The sequence below is a fragment of the Pristiophorus japonicus genome, chromosome 11 (genome assembly GCF_044704955.1).
Source record: "Pristiophorus japonicus isolate sPriJap1 chromosome 11, sPriJap1.hap1, whole genome shotgun sequence".
Taxonomy (NCBI): domain Eukaryota; kingdom Metazoa; phylum Chordata; class Chondrichthyes; family Pristiophoridae; genus Pristiophorus; species Pristiophorus japonicus.
In genome coordinates, this window is record NC_091987.1 from 206,493,317 (window position 1) to 206,512,390 (window position 19,074).

Below are 19,074 nucleotides of genomic sequence, written 5' to 3' on the forward strand. Positions count from 1 at the left end.
GGCAGTCCTGAATGTTTGCTTTCACAGTGGGTGTCCGTGTGTAGGTGGAGCCCAAAAGCAGGCAGAGAAAACGTTACATGGACACCCTCAAAGCCTCCCTGATAAAGTGCGACATCCCCACTGACACCTGGGAATCCCCGGCCAAAGACCGCCCTAAGTGGAGGAAGTGCATCCGGGAGGGCGCTGAGCACCTCGAGTCTCATCGCCGAGAGCATGCAGAAACCAAGCGCAGGCAGCAGAAGGAGCGTGCGGCAAACAAGTCCCACCCTCCCTTTCCCTCAACGACTATCTGTCCCACCTGTGACAGAGTCTGTGGCTCTCGTATTGGACTGTTCAGCCACCTAAGGACTCATTGGAAGAGTGGAAGCAAATCTTCCTCGGTTCCGAGGGACTGCCTATGATGATCCATGGAGTAAACACGGTGGGAATCCAGGGGTAAGGGCGCTGGTTTTAGTGATGTACTCTCAGGGGGGGCAGTCCTGAATGTTTGCTCACAGTCGGTCTCCGTGTGTAGATGGAGCCCAGTGTGCATTGAGACCGTTTCCTCCTCCCGCCCCCCCAACCCCGGTCAAAGTGAGCGTACAAACACTGCTCTCCCAAAACTGGTGGCAATGATTTTTCAGTCTGGTTTATGAACACTTGTTTTTTTTTTAATTTATATTTCACTTCATATATGAGGGGTTTTGATAAGAGTAAATGAGGAGAAACAGTTTCTACTGGCGGGAGTGTCGGTAACCAGAGGACACAAATTTAAGGTTATTGGCAAAAAAAAAGTGAGGTGAGGAGATTTATTTTACGTTGCTGTGATCTGGAATGCGCTGCCTGAAAGGGTGGTGGCAACAGCTCCATTGTAACTTTTAAAATAGAATTGAATTATGTACATAAGAACATAAGAAATAGGAGCAGGAGTAGGTCATATGGCCCCTTGAGCCTGCTGCGCCATTCATCATCATCATCATAGGCAGTCCCTCGAAATCGAGGAAGACTTGCTTCCACTCTAAAAGTGAGTTCTCAGGTGACTAAACAGTCCAATTCGGGAATTACAGACTCGGTCACAGGTAGGACAGATAGTCGTTGAGGGAAAGGGTGGGTGGGACTGGTTTGCCGCACGCTCTTTCCGCTGCCTGCGCTTGTTTTCTGCCTGCTCTCGGCTACGAGACTCGAGGTGCACAGCACCCTCCCGGATGCTCTTCCTCCACTTAGGGCGGTCTTTGGCCAGGGACTCCCAGGTGTCGGTGGGGATGTTGCACTTTATCAAGGAGGCTTTGAGGGTGTCCTTGAAACGTTTACTCTGCCCACCTGTGGCTTGCTTGCCGTGTAGGAGTTCCGAGTAGAGCGCTTGCTTTGGGAGTCTTGTTTCGGGCATGCGGACAATGTGGTCCGTCCAACGCAACTGGTCGAGCGTGGTCAATGCTTCGATGCTAGGGATGTTGGCCTGAGTGAGAACACTGACGTTGGTGGTACTTCCCCAGCGCTTTGAAGTGTCTGCTGTATATGGTCCACGTCTCTGAGCTATATAGGAGGGCAGCTATCTCTACTGCCCTGGACCATAAGCTTGGTGCCAGATTTGAGGTCCTGGTCTTCAAACACTCTCTTCCTCAGGCGACCGAAGGCTGTGCTGGCGCACCGGAGGTGGTGTTGGACCTCGTCGTCGATGTCTGCCCTTGCTGATAGTAGGCTCCCGAGGTATGGAAAGTGGTCCATGTTATCCAGGGCCGCGCCGTGGATTTTGATGACCAGGGGGCAGTGCTGTGTGGCGGGGTCAGGTTGGTGGAGGACCTTTGTCTTACGGGTGTTTAGTGTAAGGCTCATGCTTTCGTACACCTTTGTGAAGGTGTTGACGATGGCTTGGAGTTTGGCCTCTGAATGTGCGCAGATGCAAGCGTCGTCCGTGTACTCTAGTTCGATGACAGAGGGCGGGACGACCTTGGATCTAGCCTGGAGGCGACGTAGGTTGAAATTCAATAAGATCATGGCTGATCATCGATCTCAACTCCACTTTCCCGCCCGATTTCTATATCTCTTGAATCCCCTCAAGTCCAAAAATCTATGTACTTGAAATCGGAAATAAATTGCAGGGCTATGGGGAAAGCTGGGGTGTGGGACTAATCGGATCGCTCTTTCAAAGAGACGGCACAGGCACGATGGGCCGAATGGTCTCCTTCTGTGGTGTATGATTTTATGATTCGGAACCCAAACACTCTCTGTGACTCCTGTGTTAGAGTTCTCAAAATACAATGCAATTCAGCATGGTCATGGAGGAGAAAAGGGGAGACAGTCTTAATGTTCAGCTCAATTAGTTCTTCAGTTAACATTCAGTTAATCAGCACCACAGACATAAGGAGGAAAACATCTTTAATCGGATATCAGTGAATCACTGGCAAAATCCAAGTGTGAAGAGAACCATAAATAATTCAAAACATCATGGGACGTTCTGTATTTTTAGCAAAGCTACACACTCCCAAAAGTGCTGTACATTTAAGAAAAGTCTCAATAAAATCCTTTGCTGGTCACAAAGCACGAGACTATCCAAAGACTCGAGCTGTGAAGTGTAAATTAGACCCAGAAAAAGCCACTTTCAAATACACGCACACTATTAAATCCAGTACATGAATCGATCTTAACGTAGGGCTTGTGCAACCTGCAAAAGCTGGGGGAGGGGGGCTGTAACCTTTACACATTCATTACTTCATCCTTTACAGTGCACGCTGCATGTACAACTGGCGGTCATTACGGCATTACCTTGGCAACTGTTTGTTCAGCAATTGTGCTGGGCCGTCGCTGACGGGCATCAAGCCTCTGGTCTATGGGGAAACTGCTTCTGTGAGACTTGAGCCTCTCCACCAACAGATAATAGATAGCAGCAAAATGGTTATAACTCTTGTTCTGTAGAGACTGTAAAAGTGACAAAGAGAATGAAATATTATCAATATTGAAATGTGGGTGGGGGGTTGGAGGGGAGAAATCACAATCAATGTTCCCACATTACAACAGTGACTACACTCCAAAAGTACCTCATTTGGCTGTAAAGCGCTTTGAGACACCCGGTGGTCGTGAAAGGCGCTATATAAATGCTGGTCTCCAGTCGTCCTGGTTAACCCTTGCCACTGGACCAAGACCTAGCTCTGTCGAGCCCGTGTGGTGGCTGGTGTGCAACGGTCACCACATGTTAAAAAAAATCCACGCACAGGCATCTTCCACCCTTCAGGATATAGTTCGGGACCTGGAATATTAGGTCCTTCATTGAAACACCTGTGAACGCATCCCTTTTTGGCGTGGAAGCAAGTCATCCTCGATATGAGGGACCGCCTATGATGATAAATGCAAGTCTACAAGTCTACTGTAAGTTTTTGGGGGTGCGAGCTGCTTTAACTAAATTTTTTATTTAACTACAAATGTCATTTAAAATTCCCACGCGTGCGCGGTTTTTCCGTTGTAACATCGGCAAGTGGCTGCGTGGGGACATGCAGAGCACGGTGTGGCCACGCCAAACGGGAACATTGATCATAATTTATGTTACAGTTTGTTCAACAGTTCTCCCAGAGAGAAAATCCAAACCAGCACAGTGGTGAATTAAAGGGGACCAGGTGGCCTGGTTCATTCCTCAGTGTTTTTCCCTTGGGTGTTTAGCAAGCGTCTCCCATTCCTCTGATCAATGCACTTTTTGTGTTGACTGATTGCTAGCATGTCCAAGTCTTTTTGCTTTCTAAGAATTATGGGAAAGTTAGGTCATCCTTGGCTCATTTCCTGTGCCATCAATCTCATTGAAGTGGGCAAGGGAGGAACAATCTTCAGGCACAGCAATGAATCATCCATGGCAGCATTTTTTTTTTAAAAGGAAAGTGTGACTACATTAATCCATGCAACATTCTGAGAGAAACAACAGAAAGACAGACGAGAATCTTTCTCAGCAACTGAAAGGGAAGAGAACTGCTTAAAAAAAAAGAACGGAAAGACTTCACCCACTGGGAGTCTCGTTCTCCTTTAGTGAGAGCGCAGATAATTTTGGGGCTGTTGCAAAGAGAATGATAGAGATTAAGATTGAGTCTAGAACTCAGGGTTGAAACAAATCAAGGATGGCCATTACTAAAGCCATTGCCCATTGAAATGATCAGAAGCCTTGTGATACAGGAAGCATGTGACCATGCTCGAGAAGGTACAGAGGAGATTTACGAGGATTGGAGTGGACTGGAGAATTTTAGCGATGAGGAAAGATTGAGTAGGCTGGGGTTGTTTACTTTGGAACAGAGGAGGCTGAGGGGAGATTTAATTGAGGTGTATAAAATTATGAGGGGCCTAGATAGAGAGGATAGGAAGGACCTATTTCCCTTAGCAGAGAGGTCAATATCCAGGGGGCATAGATTTAAAGTAATTGGTAGGATTAGAGGGGAGTTGAGGAGACTTATTTTCAGCCAGAGGGTGATGGGAGTCTGGAAGTCACTGCCTGAAGGGTGGTAGAGGAGGAAAACCTCATTTAAAAAGTACTTGGATGTGCACTTCAAGTGCCGTAACCTCCAAGGCTATGGTTTAAGAGCTGGAACGTGGGATTAGGCTGGATAGCTATTTTTCAGCCAGCACAGACACGATATTGAATTTCTATGATTCTATGTCTGTTTGAAGAAACCACAACACTGTTTTATGAAGATTGAACCACTCGGTTAACTCAGAATACTGAGTGTGCTACTCACAAGTGCAAGTTGATGGGCTCACGGCTCCAGGCACTTGGCACGTGGTCACGGTGGAAAAGCAAGGAGAGTAGGGCGGGCGAGGAGAACCAACAAACTGAAATCGTCTAATTTGCCACACTTGGAAACATGCCAGTCAGTCAAGTACAGAGTGCCACTGAGAGTCCTAGAGCTGGTGTTCATGCTTCTTGTCTTCCTGGGCCACGTAGATGTGTACCATGGAGTCTTGGGGGGGGGGGGGGCCCGTATATATCTTAAGTTGCTGATATTGACAGATCCTGGTGTTCTAATTTTAAAATTCTCATCCTTGTTTTCAAATCCCTCCATGGCCTCGTCCCCTCCCTATCTCTGTAATCTCCTCCAGCCTCACAACCTCCCAAGATATCTGCGCTCCTCTAATTCTGCCCTCTTGGGCATCCCTGATTATAATCGCTCCACCATTGGTGGCCGTGCCTTCAGCTGCCTGGGCCCCAAGCTCTGGAACTCCCTGCCTAAACCTCTCCGCCTCTCTTTCCTCCTTTAAGACGCTCCTTAAAACCTACTGCTTTGACCAAGCTTTTGTTCATCTACTCGAATTTCTCCTTATGTGGCTCGATGTCCAATTTTGTTTTATAACACTTCTGTGAAGCCCTGGGGGACGTTTTACTACGTTAAAGGCGCTACAACATTACAAGTTGTTGTTGTTGATTTAGTATTTACCCACCACTGAGGCGACAGCACTAAAGACAACCCTTTCTAGACCAATGCAATTTAACCAGGGCAAACAGAACAGAGGTGCCTGGGGTTTGAGTGTGGGATTCATATGGCATGATGGGTGTGGGCGCACTGGGCACGCAGCAGGACTACAGTGGCATAGTGGATATGTTACTCTACCAGTAATCCATAAGCCTGGACGAATAATCCGGAGACATGAGTTTAAATCCCACCAGGGCAGCTGGGGAATTTAAATCTGAAAATAAAGCGCTAGTGTCAGTAATGGTGGCTACCACATTGTTGGAAAAACCCACCCGGTTCACTAATGTCCTTTAGGGGAGGAAATCTGTCATCCTTACCCGGTGACTCCAGACCCACAGCGATGTAGTTGACCCAAGCAAGCTACTCAGTTGTAACAAAACGCTACAATATAGTCAGCACTGTGGGAGCACCTTCACCACACGGACTGCAGCGGTTCAAGAAGGCGGCTCACCACCACCTTCACGGGGGCAATTAGGGATGGGCAACAAATGCCGGCCTTGCCAGTGACGCCCACATCCCGTGAACGAATAAATAAAAACGTGTTGCATATCCCTGGCCTGGATCATATTGCCCCGGTGCAGGTTTTATGTCGCAGATAACACCCTCGGGTTGACAAAAGGACCGAGAAAATAAATGTACTGAAAAACGTTACCGCTGTCATTGACAACACAGAAGACAACTTGTCTCACCCAAAACATTACACCCTTTACCTCAATGGTTTTCTGCTGGTCAATCCCCAGGCTATGCATCAGTCGTAGAACTTGTTCATTGTATTCTCCCATGGTTGATTCATTCTCATTGGCTTGAGGATACACGGCTGGTCGCTGTACTGGCACCTCAGTCAGCATCCATTTATGCTCCTTTATCTGGGCAATTGTGAGTCTTTTGGAAGGGTCCAAGACCAGCATGCGTCGAATGAGGTGTTCACAGTCTGGCAGGTAAGAAAGTCTTGATGAGTTGAGGTTACGGTCATCAATAACTGGTTCACATACTGATCAAGGTTCCTACAAACAAACATTTGTCCAATAGAATTTTTTTTAAACAGTAGAGAAATGTTAATCCTCTCTCAATGGCTCAGTGGGTGAATATGCTGTTGGGTATGGTACTAAGAATTACGGACAAGGAAGTTCCCCGGTTTGATGTCTGGTCTGTGCTGAGACAACGGATCTCCACCAGTACTGCATTCGGATTGCCACCATCGGTCTCGGCTCCTCTGGGCTGGTCAGCAGAAATATCAGCCAAGCCACCTTCCCCCCCTGATCTCTATCCAATGACTCCTGCAGGAAAGTACGCACACATGAGCACTGGATGACGACAGGATCTGGCTCATGTGAGATGCTGACCATGATCAAATAGTCTGCCACACTCACCAGCTAGGCATACACATGAAGATCGGCCACTTGAGTGAGCTTTATTCGCACCCGAGATGTCCCTGGTTTTATTTGTGTTCTGTGGCGAGCTCACTGATCACAGCAGTGAGGGGACTAATGTTTTGCCCTTAGCCTCCCATGCTGGGAAAGGGGGTGAAATGGCCTGGGATTCCTGCTCTTGCTCACTGCTCAGCCTGTGCTGACATCAGGTGAAAGGACTGGGTTGGGTTCGGCTGTGATGGCTCGCACATTTGAATGGTCCGCTATCACTCACTGCCTGATCTCACGCGAGAAGATGGCTCTTGGCAGGTCCCTTAAGTCTTCAAACCAGATGGGGGGGGAGCGGTGGGGAGACAGGATATCCAAGCTACAGCCCTCCGTGACTGATTGTCAACATGCGCATGCATCTATGAAGCAGTTCCTGCCCTATCAGGTTTGTCTTTCCTCTCGTGAGATAGTAAGCAGTGGTTAATAGTGCTGTTACAGCATGTTCCATCACCCGGGATATGAGCTAGTGACCACCACACTGAGGGAAGTTATGGTCAAGGAATTTAGCCAAGGGCGACTTTGAATTCTGGGTCTCCTTTATTTCTACAGCTGCGGAAGCATTGATTAAGCGTGGAGCACTACATCTGAATTGTTGAAAGTTTGTTAAAAGTCTCTAGATACCATTTTCTCGCCTAAAGCACACTCAGTGTCATTCAACCAGACACTGGTAAGCGACACATTCGGGGCACTTTCCCGTCACACACCACTGCTGCTTAGCATTTTCAAGTGTTTAGTCTGTTCTCACCTTCTGACATGAAGTACGGAATTCTAAACCTGCCTTCCAGAACCCGCTGCCTCAGGATGGGAAGCGTTGGACCGTCAAAGGGTAAAGCTCCACAAACCAGCACATAGAGCACCACCCCGAGACTCTGCGGAGACACAAAAAAAAATGAGAAGCCTTGTACAACGCTTTATACCTGTTGGCTGGAAGGGGTTGGGTTGTTCTTTAATGGGCCCACAGCACAATGCCGTCTGCAGTTCAGCGCAAATTGGCGATCCCGTTCAGGGTGGCTAGCGTAGGAATGAAGAGAATGTCGCATTGGCGCAGTGGGGAGAGAGTTACCCTGCTGTGCTTGAGTTTGAGGCTTGGGACAGAGGAGAGGAGCTTTGCTCTTTACCCGACAATGCTGTACATGAACTGAGAGTGCTTGACACCGACATTGGGCGCCTAAAGTGCTCCACTCCCTCACACCAACGTCCCTCACCTTGATGATCACAAAATACAAAATCCTTCGACACTAATAGAGCCCCGGGGCCTTCAAAAGCAAGCTGAGGTAGTAACACAACTGCCCTGTTACTTGATAAATTTGATCACTTTGGTGTGTTTTGAACTTTTTTGTCCCTTAGGCTGCATAATGTTATACATACTATCGAGATACTCTCTGTGTAGTCACTGTATAGTTGCATAAGATGGACTTGTTTACCTGATGTACTATCAATAAGGTTTACACTGTGTATATACTGTGCTGGCACCACTAGAGGGTGCAACTGGTGGAGACCGGGGTTTCCTGCCCTGGTGGCAGGAGCTGAATAAAAGGGCAGCTGCGGAGTTTGGAATAAAAGACCAAGGTCACTGCATTTTGAGTACAACACATTGCCTCGTGGAGTCATTCATAAGATCATTACAGACATAACACATAATGTCATAAAGACAATTCACTACTTATGTATGATTTTCCAGTGACATTGCTACTATGAATTGCTGCTCCAATTGGTGACATCCTGCTCTTTGCAATAGCTTATGAACAAGTGAATACAAACTAGGGTCAAAAGCTTCAGATGTTCCAATATCCAAGACTTGCTATTTAAAAGGGCGACAGACAGAAAACAAACAGTAAATGGATAGATCCAGATGAGAGAAAATCTTACTCGGCACACAATTAATACTTTCTATCATTTATTTTTTTTAAGCAAAAAAAATTCGTTCAGGTCAGAATATTTTCAGGAACTGTAACCGACCTATATGTGTCTTTTTATAAACCTGCAACAATTCAGTATGGATGAAGCAAGCGATTTTTGGCAATGATGAAGTTGTATGTAAAGAAATCAAACCACGCCATTCAGGAAGATCCCATGTTCTATCCCCAATCTGTACTGAGGTAGCTGATCTCCACCAGAGTGCCATTACAGTTAAACTCACTTCGACTGGCACTATGAAATCAGCTGGGGGACATACTCTTCATTGGTATCCGTTGACTCCTGTGTGGATTTCTTGGGTGAGAACACCATGAGGCCTGTCCACATGAAGAATGGGCAACATACCAGAGTAAGGTCAGCATCCATAGAAACAAAGTCAAGTGGCTAGAAATGCGATAGGTTAGTGCCTCCATCTAGTGCCTGGGCGGTGGGGTCGCTAACAGGGCACTAACGGGTTAGCGACTGGGCACGGCGAAAGCTGAGCTGCCCGCAGACTTCAATGCCAGTTTAGCACTGGCGCTAATTCGTAGCGCCTGGGGTTCTAGCGCCTCGCAGATCGAGACGTTATAAAGTGCGCAGCGCCCTGTTACTGCCCCGGATGTGAAATTGGTGCCCGCCTCCCGCTATATCGCCTCGTACCGACAACGCCAGCAAGTGCAGGCGTTGGGAACTCGGCTGGCCGCTTGGGGAGCGGTAATTAAAGGGAATGATTTTCAGCCAGCGCAACCTTTATTATTTGCCTGGTGCCTGCGCAAAGTTTTTCATGTCTCACTGGTGCAAGATGTCCAGGCCCTCCCCTTTGTGAGAGTGTAATGGCAGTCGCATAGGTCACCGTGCAAAGCAGAACTGCTGACAACTCGCTTGTGCAGCATCATCGGCCCTTCCCTTTAAACGAGGGAAGCAGCCTCTGATACCATTGTACAGGGCCTTAGTGAGGCCACACCTTGAATATTGTGTACTGTTTTGGCCTCCTAATCTGAGGAAGGACATTCTTGCTATTGAGGGAGTGCAGCAAAGGTTCACCAGACTGATTCCCGTGATGGAAGGACCTACATATGAAGAAAGACTGGATCGACTGGGCCTGTATTCACTGAAATTTAGAAGAATGAGAGGGGATCTCATAGAAACATAAAATTCTGACGGGATTGGACAGGTTACATGCAGGAAGAATGTTTCCGATGTTGGGGAAGTCCAGAACCAGGGGTCATAGTCTAAGGATAAGGGGTAAGCCATTTAGAACCGAGATGAGGAGAAACTTCTTCAATCAAGAGAATTGTTAACCTGTGGAATTCTCTACCACAGAAAGTTGTTGAGGCCAGTTCGTTAGATATATTCAAAAAGGAGTTAGGTGTGGCCCTAAAGGGATCAAGGGGAATGGAGAGAAGGCAGGAATGGGGTACTGAAGTTTATAATGGGGAACAAAGAAATAGCAGACCAGTTGAACAAATACTTTGGTACTGTCTTCAGGAAGGATGACACAAATAACCGTCCAGAAATACTAGAGGACTGAGGGTCTAGTGAGAAGGAGGAACTAAAGGAAATCCTTATTAGGCAGGAAATTGTGCTGGGAAATTGATGGGATTCAAGGCCGATAAATCCCAGGGCCCTGATAGTCTGCATCCCAGTGTACTTAAGGAAGTGGCCCTAGAAATAGTGGATGCATTGGTGATCATTTTCCAACAGTCTATCGACTCTGGATCAGTTCCTATGGACTGGAGGGTAGCTAATGTAACATCACTTTTTAAAAAGTGAGGGAGAGAGAAAACGGAGAATTATAGATCGGTTAGCCTGACATCAGTAGTGGGGAGAATGTTGGAATCAATTATTAAAGATGAAATAGCAGCGCATTTGGAAAGTAGTGACAGGATTAGTCCAAGTTAGCATGGATTTATGAAAGAGAAATCATGCTTGACAAATCTTCTAGAATTCTTTGAGGATGTAACTAGTAGAGTGGACAAGGGAGAACCAGTGGATGTGGTGTATTTGGACTTTCAAAAGCTTTTGACAAGGTCCCGCACAAGAGATTGGTGTGCAAAATCAAAGCACATGGTATAGGGTGTAGTGTACTGACGTGGATAGAGAACTGGTTGGTAGACAGGAAGCAGAGAGTCGGGATAAACGGGTTCTTTTCAGAATGGCAGGCAGTGACTAGGGGGTGCCGCAGGGTTCAGTATTGGGACCCCAGCTATTTACAATATACATCAATGATTTAGATGAAGTAATTGAGTGTAATATCTCCAAGTTTGCAGATGACACTAAACTGGGTGGCAGTGTGAGCTGTGAGGAGGATGCTAAGAGGCTGCAGGGTGACTTGGACAGGTTAGGTGAGTGGGCAAACGCATGGCAGATGCAGTATAATGTGGATAAATGTGAGGTTATCCACTTTGGGGGCAAAAACACGAAGGCAGAATATTATCTGAATGGCGACAAATTAATAAAAGGGGAGGTGTAACGAGACCTGGGTGTCATGGTACATCTGTCATTGAAAGTTGGCATGCATGTACAGCAAGCGGTGAAGAAGGCAAATGGTATGTTGGCCTTCATAGCTAGGGGATTTGAGTATAGGAGCAGGGAGGTCTTACTGCAGTTGTACAGGGCCTTGGTGAGGCCTCACCTGGAATATTGTGTACAGTTTTGGTCCCCTAATCTGAGGAAGGATGTTCTTGCTATTGAGGGAGTGCAGCGAAGGTTCACCAGACTGATTCCCGGGATAGCAGGACTGACATATGAGGAGAGACTGGATCGACTACACCTATATTCATTGGAGTTTAGAAGGATGAGAGGGAATCTCATAGAAACATATAATATTCTGATGGGACTGGACAGATTAGATGCAGGAAGAATGTTCCTGATGTTGGGGAAGTCCAGAACCAGGGGTCACAGTCTAAGGATAAGGGGTAAGCCATTTAGGACTGAGATGAGGAGAAACTTCTTCACTCAAGAGAATTGTGAACCTGTGGAATTCTCTACCACAGAGATTTGTTGATGCCAGTTCATTGGATATAGTCAATAGGGAGTTAGATGTGGCCCTTACGGCTAAGGGGATCAAGGGGTATGGAGAGAAAGCAGGAAGGGGGTACTGAGGTGAATGATCTGCCATGAACTCATTGAATGGCGGTGCAGGCTCGAAGGGCTGAATGGCCTGCTCCTGCACCTATTTTCTATGTTTCTGTGTTAGCAATGCGCTGGAAATTGTTCAGTGCTCTGTCACTACCGCCCTGCTCTCGGACTTTAGCGCCCTCAGAGAAGTGGTTAGCGCTTGATTTAGCGCTCCACTTCCCCCTTGGAGCGCTAAAGCTGAATATCGCTGGAGGAGAAAATGATTAGCGCCTAGCGCTACGTTTCATCTTTTCAAAATTGGGGCATTGCCAAATTCCTAGCCCTTTATGGAGTTAACAGTTTCAGAAGAGGAAGGGAATTAAAAAAAATAAAAATCTTTCAAACTATTTTCCGAGTTTAATTGAAGTTTTTACCCAGATGTCCAGTTGTGGTCCCTCATATTGCTGTCCTTCAAAAACCTCAGGAGCTGCATAGGGTGGGCTTCCGCACCATGTGGCCAGGGGTTCTCCCGGTTTGTAGAAATTACCAAACCCAAAATCTGTTCAAACAAAAACACATAATTGGCAATGAAGCAGCCTTCATGTTATTTCTGATATCGCTATCAATGACTGAAAAATCCTGTGTGGGTCGCGCACAAACTTTACTTCCATGTGGCTCGGTGTCAAATGTTTTTGTCTTTATAGCACCTCTGTGAAGCGCCATGGGACATTTTACGACGTTAAAGGTGCTATATAAATACAAGTTGTTGTTGTTTTGGTCACACTTTCCTGTCATCATTTACCATTGTAGATTGCAATGTCAACATGCAAGTTTGCTTGCTCAAGCCTCATAAAATGCAGTTGCAGCTTTTGACAATGGCTGGCTATGTGGAGCAAGTTTCTAAAGTCTCAAATTCATCAACCGACTGTGAGCAATGCTACCAATAATTTACCAGTAAATACAGAACGAGCAGGGTAGAGTGCGACAACGTGCGAGCGGTCAGGGCAATAATGACCATTTATTTTTCTTTGTAGCTGATGATTTGTGAAACCATTCCCCAGGGAAATTCTAAAACACAGTCATCAGATAAACCTAAATAAACCCAGCAACCAACAGATCACTTTTCCTTCCTCCTACTGATTGGTGTCAGCTCCCCTCAGCCCTTCCCCTAGCCCTGAAGCAAGTGCACATTCTAGGCTGTAGCAGAAAGTCACCGACATTAAGAGCCTTGTTCTGTGAATGATCTGCGCAAACTGGCAGATCTGGGGCATAGCCGAGACCAGATCAGCGATCAGTACATCCAGTGTCATTCTCAGAATATAATCATTTTCTGTGTCACAAACAAACCCTGGATTGCAACAAAATGGTAGGAGGCTGGACTCGACAATGTTGCATCTTTGACACTGGGGCTCACTTGCCAGGAGATGAAGCTGGAAATAGTTTTTTTCCTCCTCGTGTTTAATATTTTCAATCAAATTGCCTTTCAGTCCTATTGGATGGGGGGGCGGGGGAGGGGGGGGGCGGGGGGTAGGGGGATGAACAAGACTATGAAGGAATTGTAACCTCAAGCAAACTTTTCCACAGAAGGAGCAGTGGTTCATTCTCAGCATTACAACAGTCTTGAGCATCCCCACGCCCCATGTTTAATAGCTCAGAAGCACACGTCCAACACATGGAACCGATCAGTAAAGAGACGCGACATTATTCAAAGTGCCAATGTCTGACTGTGGGCCAGAGCACAGCAATAATGTCTGCACTGGCCGCACAAGTGCCGGGACCACCAGCAGCCCAGATGCAAGAAAGAGGTAAATATGCATGTCAGTCGTGGCTCAGTGGGTAGTGGTGATTGCACAGTCAACTCTGCTGGAGGTACAGGTATCTGAGTCAGAAGGTTGTGGGTTCAAGTTCAGAGACCTGAGCACGTAAATCCAGGCTGACACTTCCAGTGCAGTGCTGAGGGAGAGCTGCACCGTCGGAGGGGCCGTCTTTCGGATGAGACGTTAAACCGAGGTCCCGTCTGCTCTCTCAGGTGGACTTAAATTGCACTATTTCGAAGAAGATCAGGGGAGTTATCCCCGGTGTCCTGGTCAATAGTTATCAACATCACAAAAAAAAAATGATCCAGTCATTATCTCACTGCTCACTTCCTACGTCACAGCAGTGACTACACTTCAAAAGTATTTCATTGGCTGTGAAGCGCTTTGGGAGGTCCGGTGGTCATGAAAGGCGCTATATAAATGCAAGTCTTTCTTTCTATGCTTGAATTGATATTGTGCTTCATCACATCATCGAATAAATGGCACGGGAATACACTGAGTGTTGTTATGATACCAAGTATGGCAGCCATTCTGTGCCAGTCAAGTAATAAGAACATAAGAACATAAGAATTAGGAACAGGAGTAGGCCATCTAGCCCCTCGAGCCTGCTCCGTCATTCAACAAGATCATGGCTGATCTGGCCGTGGACTCAGCTCCACTTACCCGCCCGCTCCCCGTAACCCTTAATTCCCTTATTGGTTAAAAATCTATCTATCTGTGACTTGAATACATTCAATGAGCTAGCCTCAACTGCTTCCTTGGGTAGAGAATTCCACAGATTCACAACCCACTGGGAGAAGAAATTCCTTCTCAACTCGGTTTTAAATTGGCTCCCCCGTATTTTGAGGTTGTGCCCCCTAGTTCTAGTCTCCCCGACCAGTGGAAACAACCTCTCTGCCTCAATCTTGTCTATCCCTTTCATTATTTTAAATGTTTCTTTAAGATCCCCCCTCATCCTTCTGTACTCCAACGAGTAAAGACCCAGTCTACTCAATCTATCATCATAAGGTAACCCCCTCATCTCCGGAATCAGCCTCGTGAATCGTCTCTGTACCCCCTCCAAAGCTAGTATATCCTTCCTTAAGTAAGGTGACCAAAACTGCACGCAGTACTCCAGGTGCGGCCTCACCAATACCCTGTACAGTTGCAGCAGGACCTCCCTGCTTTTGTACTCCATCCCTCTCGCAATGAAGGCCAACATTCCATTCGCTTTCCTGTAATGAGCTGGATGACCGGTTAATCTTTTATTTTGGGTGGGAAGGGGGGAGGCGGTGTTCCTGGTTGTGGAAGTACTGGTAACCAGGACCCTGGGAGAATTCCCCGCAACTCACAATGCTGCATGAGTAACGTAGCAGCCAGGGTGTATGCAACAGGGAACGAGAGAAGGCCCGGCAGACCTGTTCCTTCACAGGCCGCGGATAATCTGTTCGGTCACGGATCCCATCCAACACCTTGAATCTCCTGAGGAGAGGGGTCCAGACGCACTCATCTCCCCCACCCGCAAGCCCCCGAAATCAAGCCCCATATGATCACATCTTGCGCTCTTCAGCCCTGACAACTTCAATGTCCTCAAATGGCTTCTTTCAAGAAAATGTCTTGCCAAGGAAAAGCAGGCATTGACCCAAGAAAACCCAATTCTTAAAGGGCTGGATATTGGTCTCTGATCATGAAAACATAACTGTACCTCCAGTAGAGTTGACTGTACAATCACCGCGCGCTCCCTGCCCGCCATATTGGATGCTTAGGTGCCTGTTTTGCGCCCGAAGGATGGGCAACGGCTCTATTGTATCACTAGGCCCACGTGTCTGTGAGTCTCTTCAGGCCCACACAGGACAGAAATCAGCACAACAGAGCCCATGGGGGGGTGGGTGTGGGCAGGGGGTTTAAAAATTTGGTGTTAAGCTGCTGAAAAAAAAGTTTGTTTGCAATATATATTGGTTTTTAAAATATTTTTGCAGAACATGGAATAAAATCGAGGAATGGGATGAAGCATGCAACATTATTGTTGTGCTTTGCAAACAAAGATAAACTGTGCTCCCTCTGTCACAGCAGTATCAATAACCGCAAGATCCTGCAAATCCCCTGAGAGGACAGACGCACCAACGTTGGTGTCCTCGACCAGGCCAACATCCCCAGCATTGAAGCACTGACCACACTTGACCAGCTCCGCTGGGCGGGCCACATTGTCCGCATGCCAGACACAAAACTCCCAAAGCAAGGACTCGACTCGGAACTCCTTCACCGCAAACGAACCAAAGGTTGGCAGAGGAAACGTTACAAGGACACCCTCAAAGCCTCCCTGATTAAAGTGCAACATCTCCACCGACACCTGGGAGTCCCTGGCCAAAGACCGCCCTAAGTGGAGGAAGTGCATCCGGGAGGGCGCTGAGCAACTCGCGTCTCGTCGCCGAGAGCGTGCAGAAACCAAGCGCAGGCAGCGGAAAGAGCGTGCGGCAAATCTGTCCCACCCTCCCTTTCCCTCAATGACTGTATGTCCCACCTGTGACAGGGATTGTATTGGACTGTTCAACCACCTAAGGACTCATTTTTAGAGTGGAAGCAAGTCTTCCTCGATTCCGAGGGACTGCCTATGATGATGATCAAAAACTGGAGTCCGCATTTTAAAAGCACGTCTGAACTTCTAACCACAGCATTTTCACAGAATGGTGAGGCAAGGTTACTTGATTTAATCAGTGAATTACTTAACAGAAGCGATTTGATTCAGAAACATTTGATTAGGGAGGCCTGTGGAGATACCAGGTCTCAGAGAGATTTCCCACCAGGTGTGTGGTTTTCAGTTAGGCTTCAGAGTTTAAGGCTGTTGTAGCTGGGGCCAGTGTTGGAGATTACTGAGGCTGGAGCAGAGGAAGCTGAGCGGAGATTTAACTGAGGTCTATAATATAATGAGGGGCCCAGATAGAGTGGATAGGAAGGACCTATTTCCCTTAGCAAAGAGGTCAATAACTAATAATTGGTAGAAGGATTAGAGGGAAGTTGAGGAGAATTATTTTCACCCAGAGGGTGGTGGGGGTCTGGAACTCACTGCCTGAAAGGGTGGTAGAGGCAGAAACCCTTATCGCATTTAAAAAGTACTTGGATATGTACTTGAATGTCGTAACCTACAGGGCTACGGACCAAGAGCTGGAAAGTGGGATTAGGCTGAATAGCACTTTTTCGGCCGGCACAGACATGATGGGCCGAATGCCCTCCTTCTGTACCATAAATCTATCTGATTACTGCTCCTTATGCTCTGACACCGTGAAAGAAGAATTCAACTTCAGGTCAAACCTTTATGGCTGCGACAGTAATCTAAATAAGCTGGGTGGCAGTGTGAGCTGTGAGGAGGACACTAAGAGGCTGCAGGGTGACTTGGACAGGTTGGGTGAGTGGGCAAATGCATGGCAGATACAGTATAATGTGGATAAATGTGAGGTTACCCACTTTGGTGGCAAAAATCAAGAAGGCAGAATATTATCTGAATGGTGACAGATTAGGAAAAGGGGAGGTGCAACGAGACCTGGATGTCATGGTAAATAGAAACATAGAACATAGAAAATAGGTGCAGGAGTAGGCCATTCGGCCCTTCTAGCCTACACCGCCATTCAATAAGATCATGGCTGATCATTCCCTCAGTACCCCTTTCCTGCTTTCTCTCCATACATCAGTCGTTGAAAGTTGGCATGCAGGTACAGCAGGTGGTGAAGGAGGCAAATGGCATGTTGGCCTTCATAGCGAGAGGATTTGAGTATAGGAGCAGAGAGGTCTTACTGCAGTTGTACAGGGCCTTGGTGAGGCCACACTTTGAATATTGTGTACAGTTTTGGTCTCCTAATCTGAGGAAGGACGTTCTTGCTATTGAGGGAGTGCAGCGAAGGTTCACCAGACTGATTCCCGGGATGGCAGGACTGATATATGAAGAAAGACTGGATCGACTAGGCTTATATTCACTGGAATTTAGAAGAATGAGAGGGGATCTCATAGAAGCATATAAAATTCTGACGGGATTGGACAGGTTAGATGCAGGAAGAATGTTCCCGATGTTGGGGAAGTCCAGAACCAGGGGTCACAGTCTAAGGATAAGGGGTAAACCACTTAGGACCAAGATGAGGAGAAATTTCTTCACTCAGAGAATTGTGAACCTGTGGAATTCTCTACCACAGAAAGTTGTTGAGGCTAGTTCATTAGATATATTCAAAAGGGAGTTGGATATGGCCCTTACGGCTAAAGGGATCAAGGGGTATGGAGAGAAAGCAGGAATGGGGTACTGAAGTTGCATGATCAGCCATGATCATATTGAATGGTGGTGCAGGCTCGAGGGCCGAATGGCCTACTCCTTCATCTATTTTCTATGTTTCTATGTAAACATCACATGTTAAAGAACAGTGTTTTTCTTAAATATAAGCAGGTTTACTTTCAAAATCTCCACATGGTTCCATTAGCTTAATGAAAAGTCGAAGTTAAATGCTTCATTCAATGAGGAAGAAAATAACTCCACTTGTTTGAATTAGTTCTTGTTTTTAATATCCACAGTTACTAAAAACAGGCCTGGTCAATAACCTCTTGGAGGTCAGCGAGTGGCCTCCAAGTCACACACCACCCTGACTTGGAAATTTATCGGCCGTTCCTTCATCGTTGCTGGGTCAGAATCCTGGAACTCCCTCCCTAACAGCACTGTGGGAGCACCTTCACCACACGGACTGCAGCGGTTTAAGAAGGCGGCTCACCACCACCTTCTCAAGGGCAATTAGGGATGGGCAATAAATGCTGGCCTTGCCAGCAACGCCCACATCCCATGGATGAATAAATAACATTTTTTTAAACTGCTTGGAATGGGGCCCTTTCCTGCCTTCTTTGTTTCCTGAATTACTTAGTGTTGGCATGTTAAAGGGCATTTGTTATGACCAAGTTGGATAGCATGGTCCAGTTAGATAGCATGGTGCAATCCAGACTTACTGACCCAGTACCCACAAACTTCCTGCGCCAGGCTCCACCACTCGATGAGAAGCATCTTCCTTCCAGCTGACCCCCGACCTCCTGTTTGCTCAAACAATCACAATGACTTTTCCTTTAAAAGTCTAAACCAGACTAATCTGCACGTAAAAGAATGAAGAGAAATTCCATTCCTTTTCTGGCTAGCTGCCTCAAATGACTGACATCAGCAAAGACTTCAGAGACAATTAAAAACCACATAGGCTGTGGCACAACATTTGGCCACTGAGCTAATCTTTGACTTATTGGCTAACCATCGCTTAAAACTGTGGAACATTTTCTAACCAGCTTTTTAAAAAAAAAATCACCGCAAAATATAACAAGGGCTTTGAGAGTTTTGCTTTCTCTTTACATGACCTTGACTCGTTTACAATGGAAACTATATACACTCCTCCCTCCCCACCATCCCCCTCCCCACCCCCACCCTCCCAAATCAGGACTACATTTAAGTGAGAGAATTTATTCAGCTAAGCA

General features: G+C 46.8%; 1 protein-coding gene across 1 annotated transcript in view; it reads right to left on the minus strand.

Annotated features, from left to right (window-relative positions):
• sik2b (salt-inducible kinase 2b) overlaps positions 1-19,074 on the minus strand; it is a 203,481-nt gene that overhangs the window by 35,744 nt on the left and 148,663 nt on the right. Inside the window, exons 5-8 of the mRNA XM_070894454.1 lie at positions 12,229-12,353; positions 7,584-7,707; positions 6,131-6,351; positions 2,743-2,895 (exon numbers count right to left, since the gene is read on the minus strand). Of these exons, the coding sequence (XP_070750555.1) occupies positions 2,743-2,895; positions 6,131-6,351; positions 7,584-7,707; positions 12,229-12,353 (623 nt within the window). The remainder of the gene's footprint in view (positions 1-2,742; positions 2,896-6,130; positions 6,352-7,583; positions 7,708-12,228; positions 12,354-19,074) is intronic.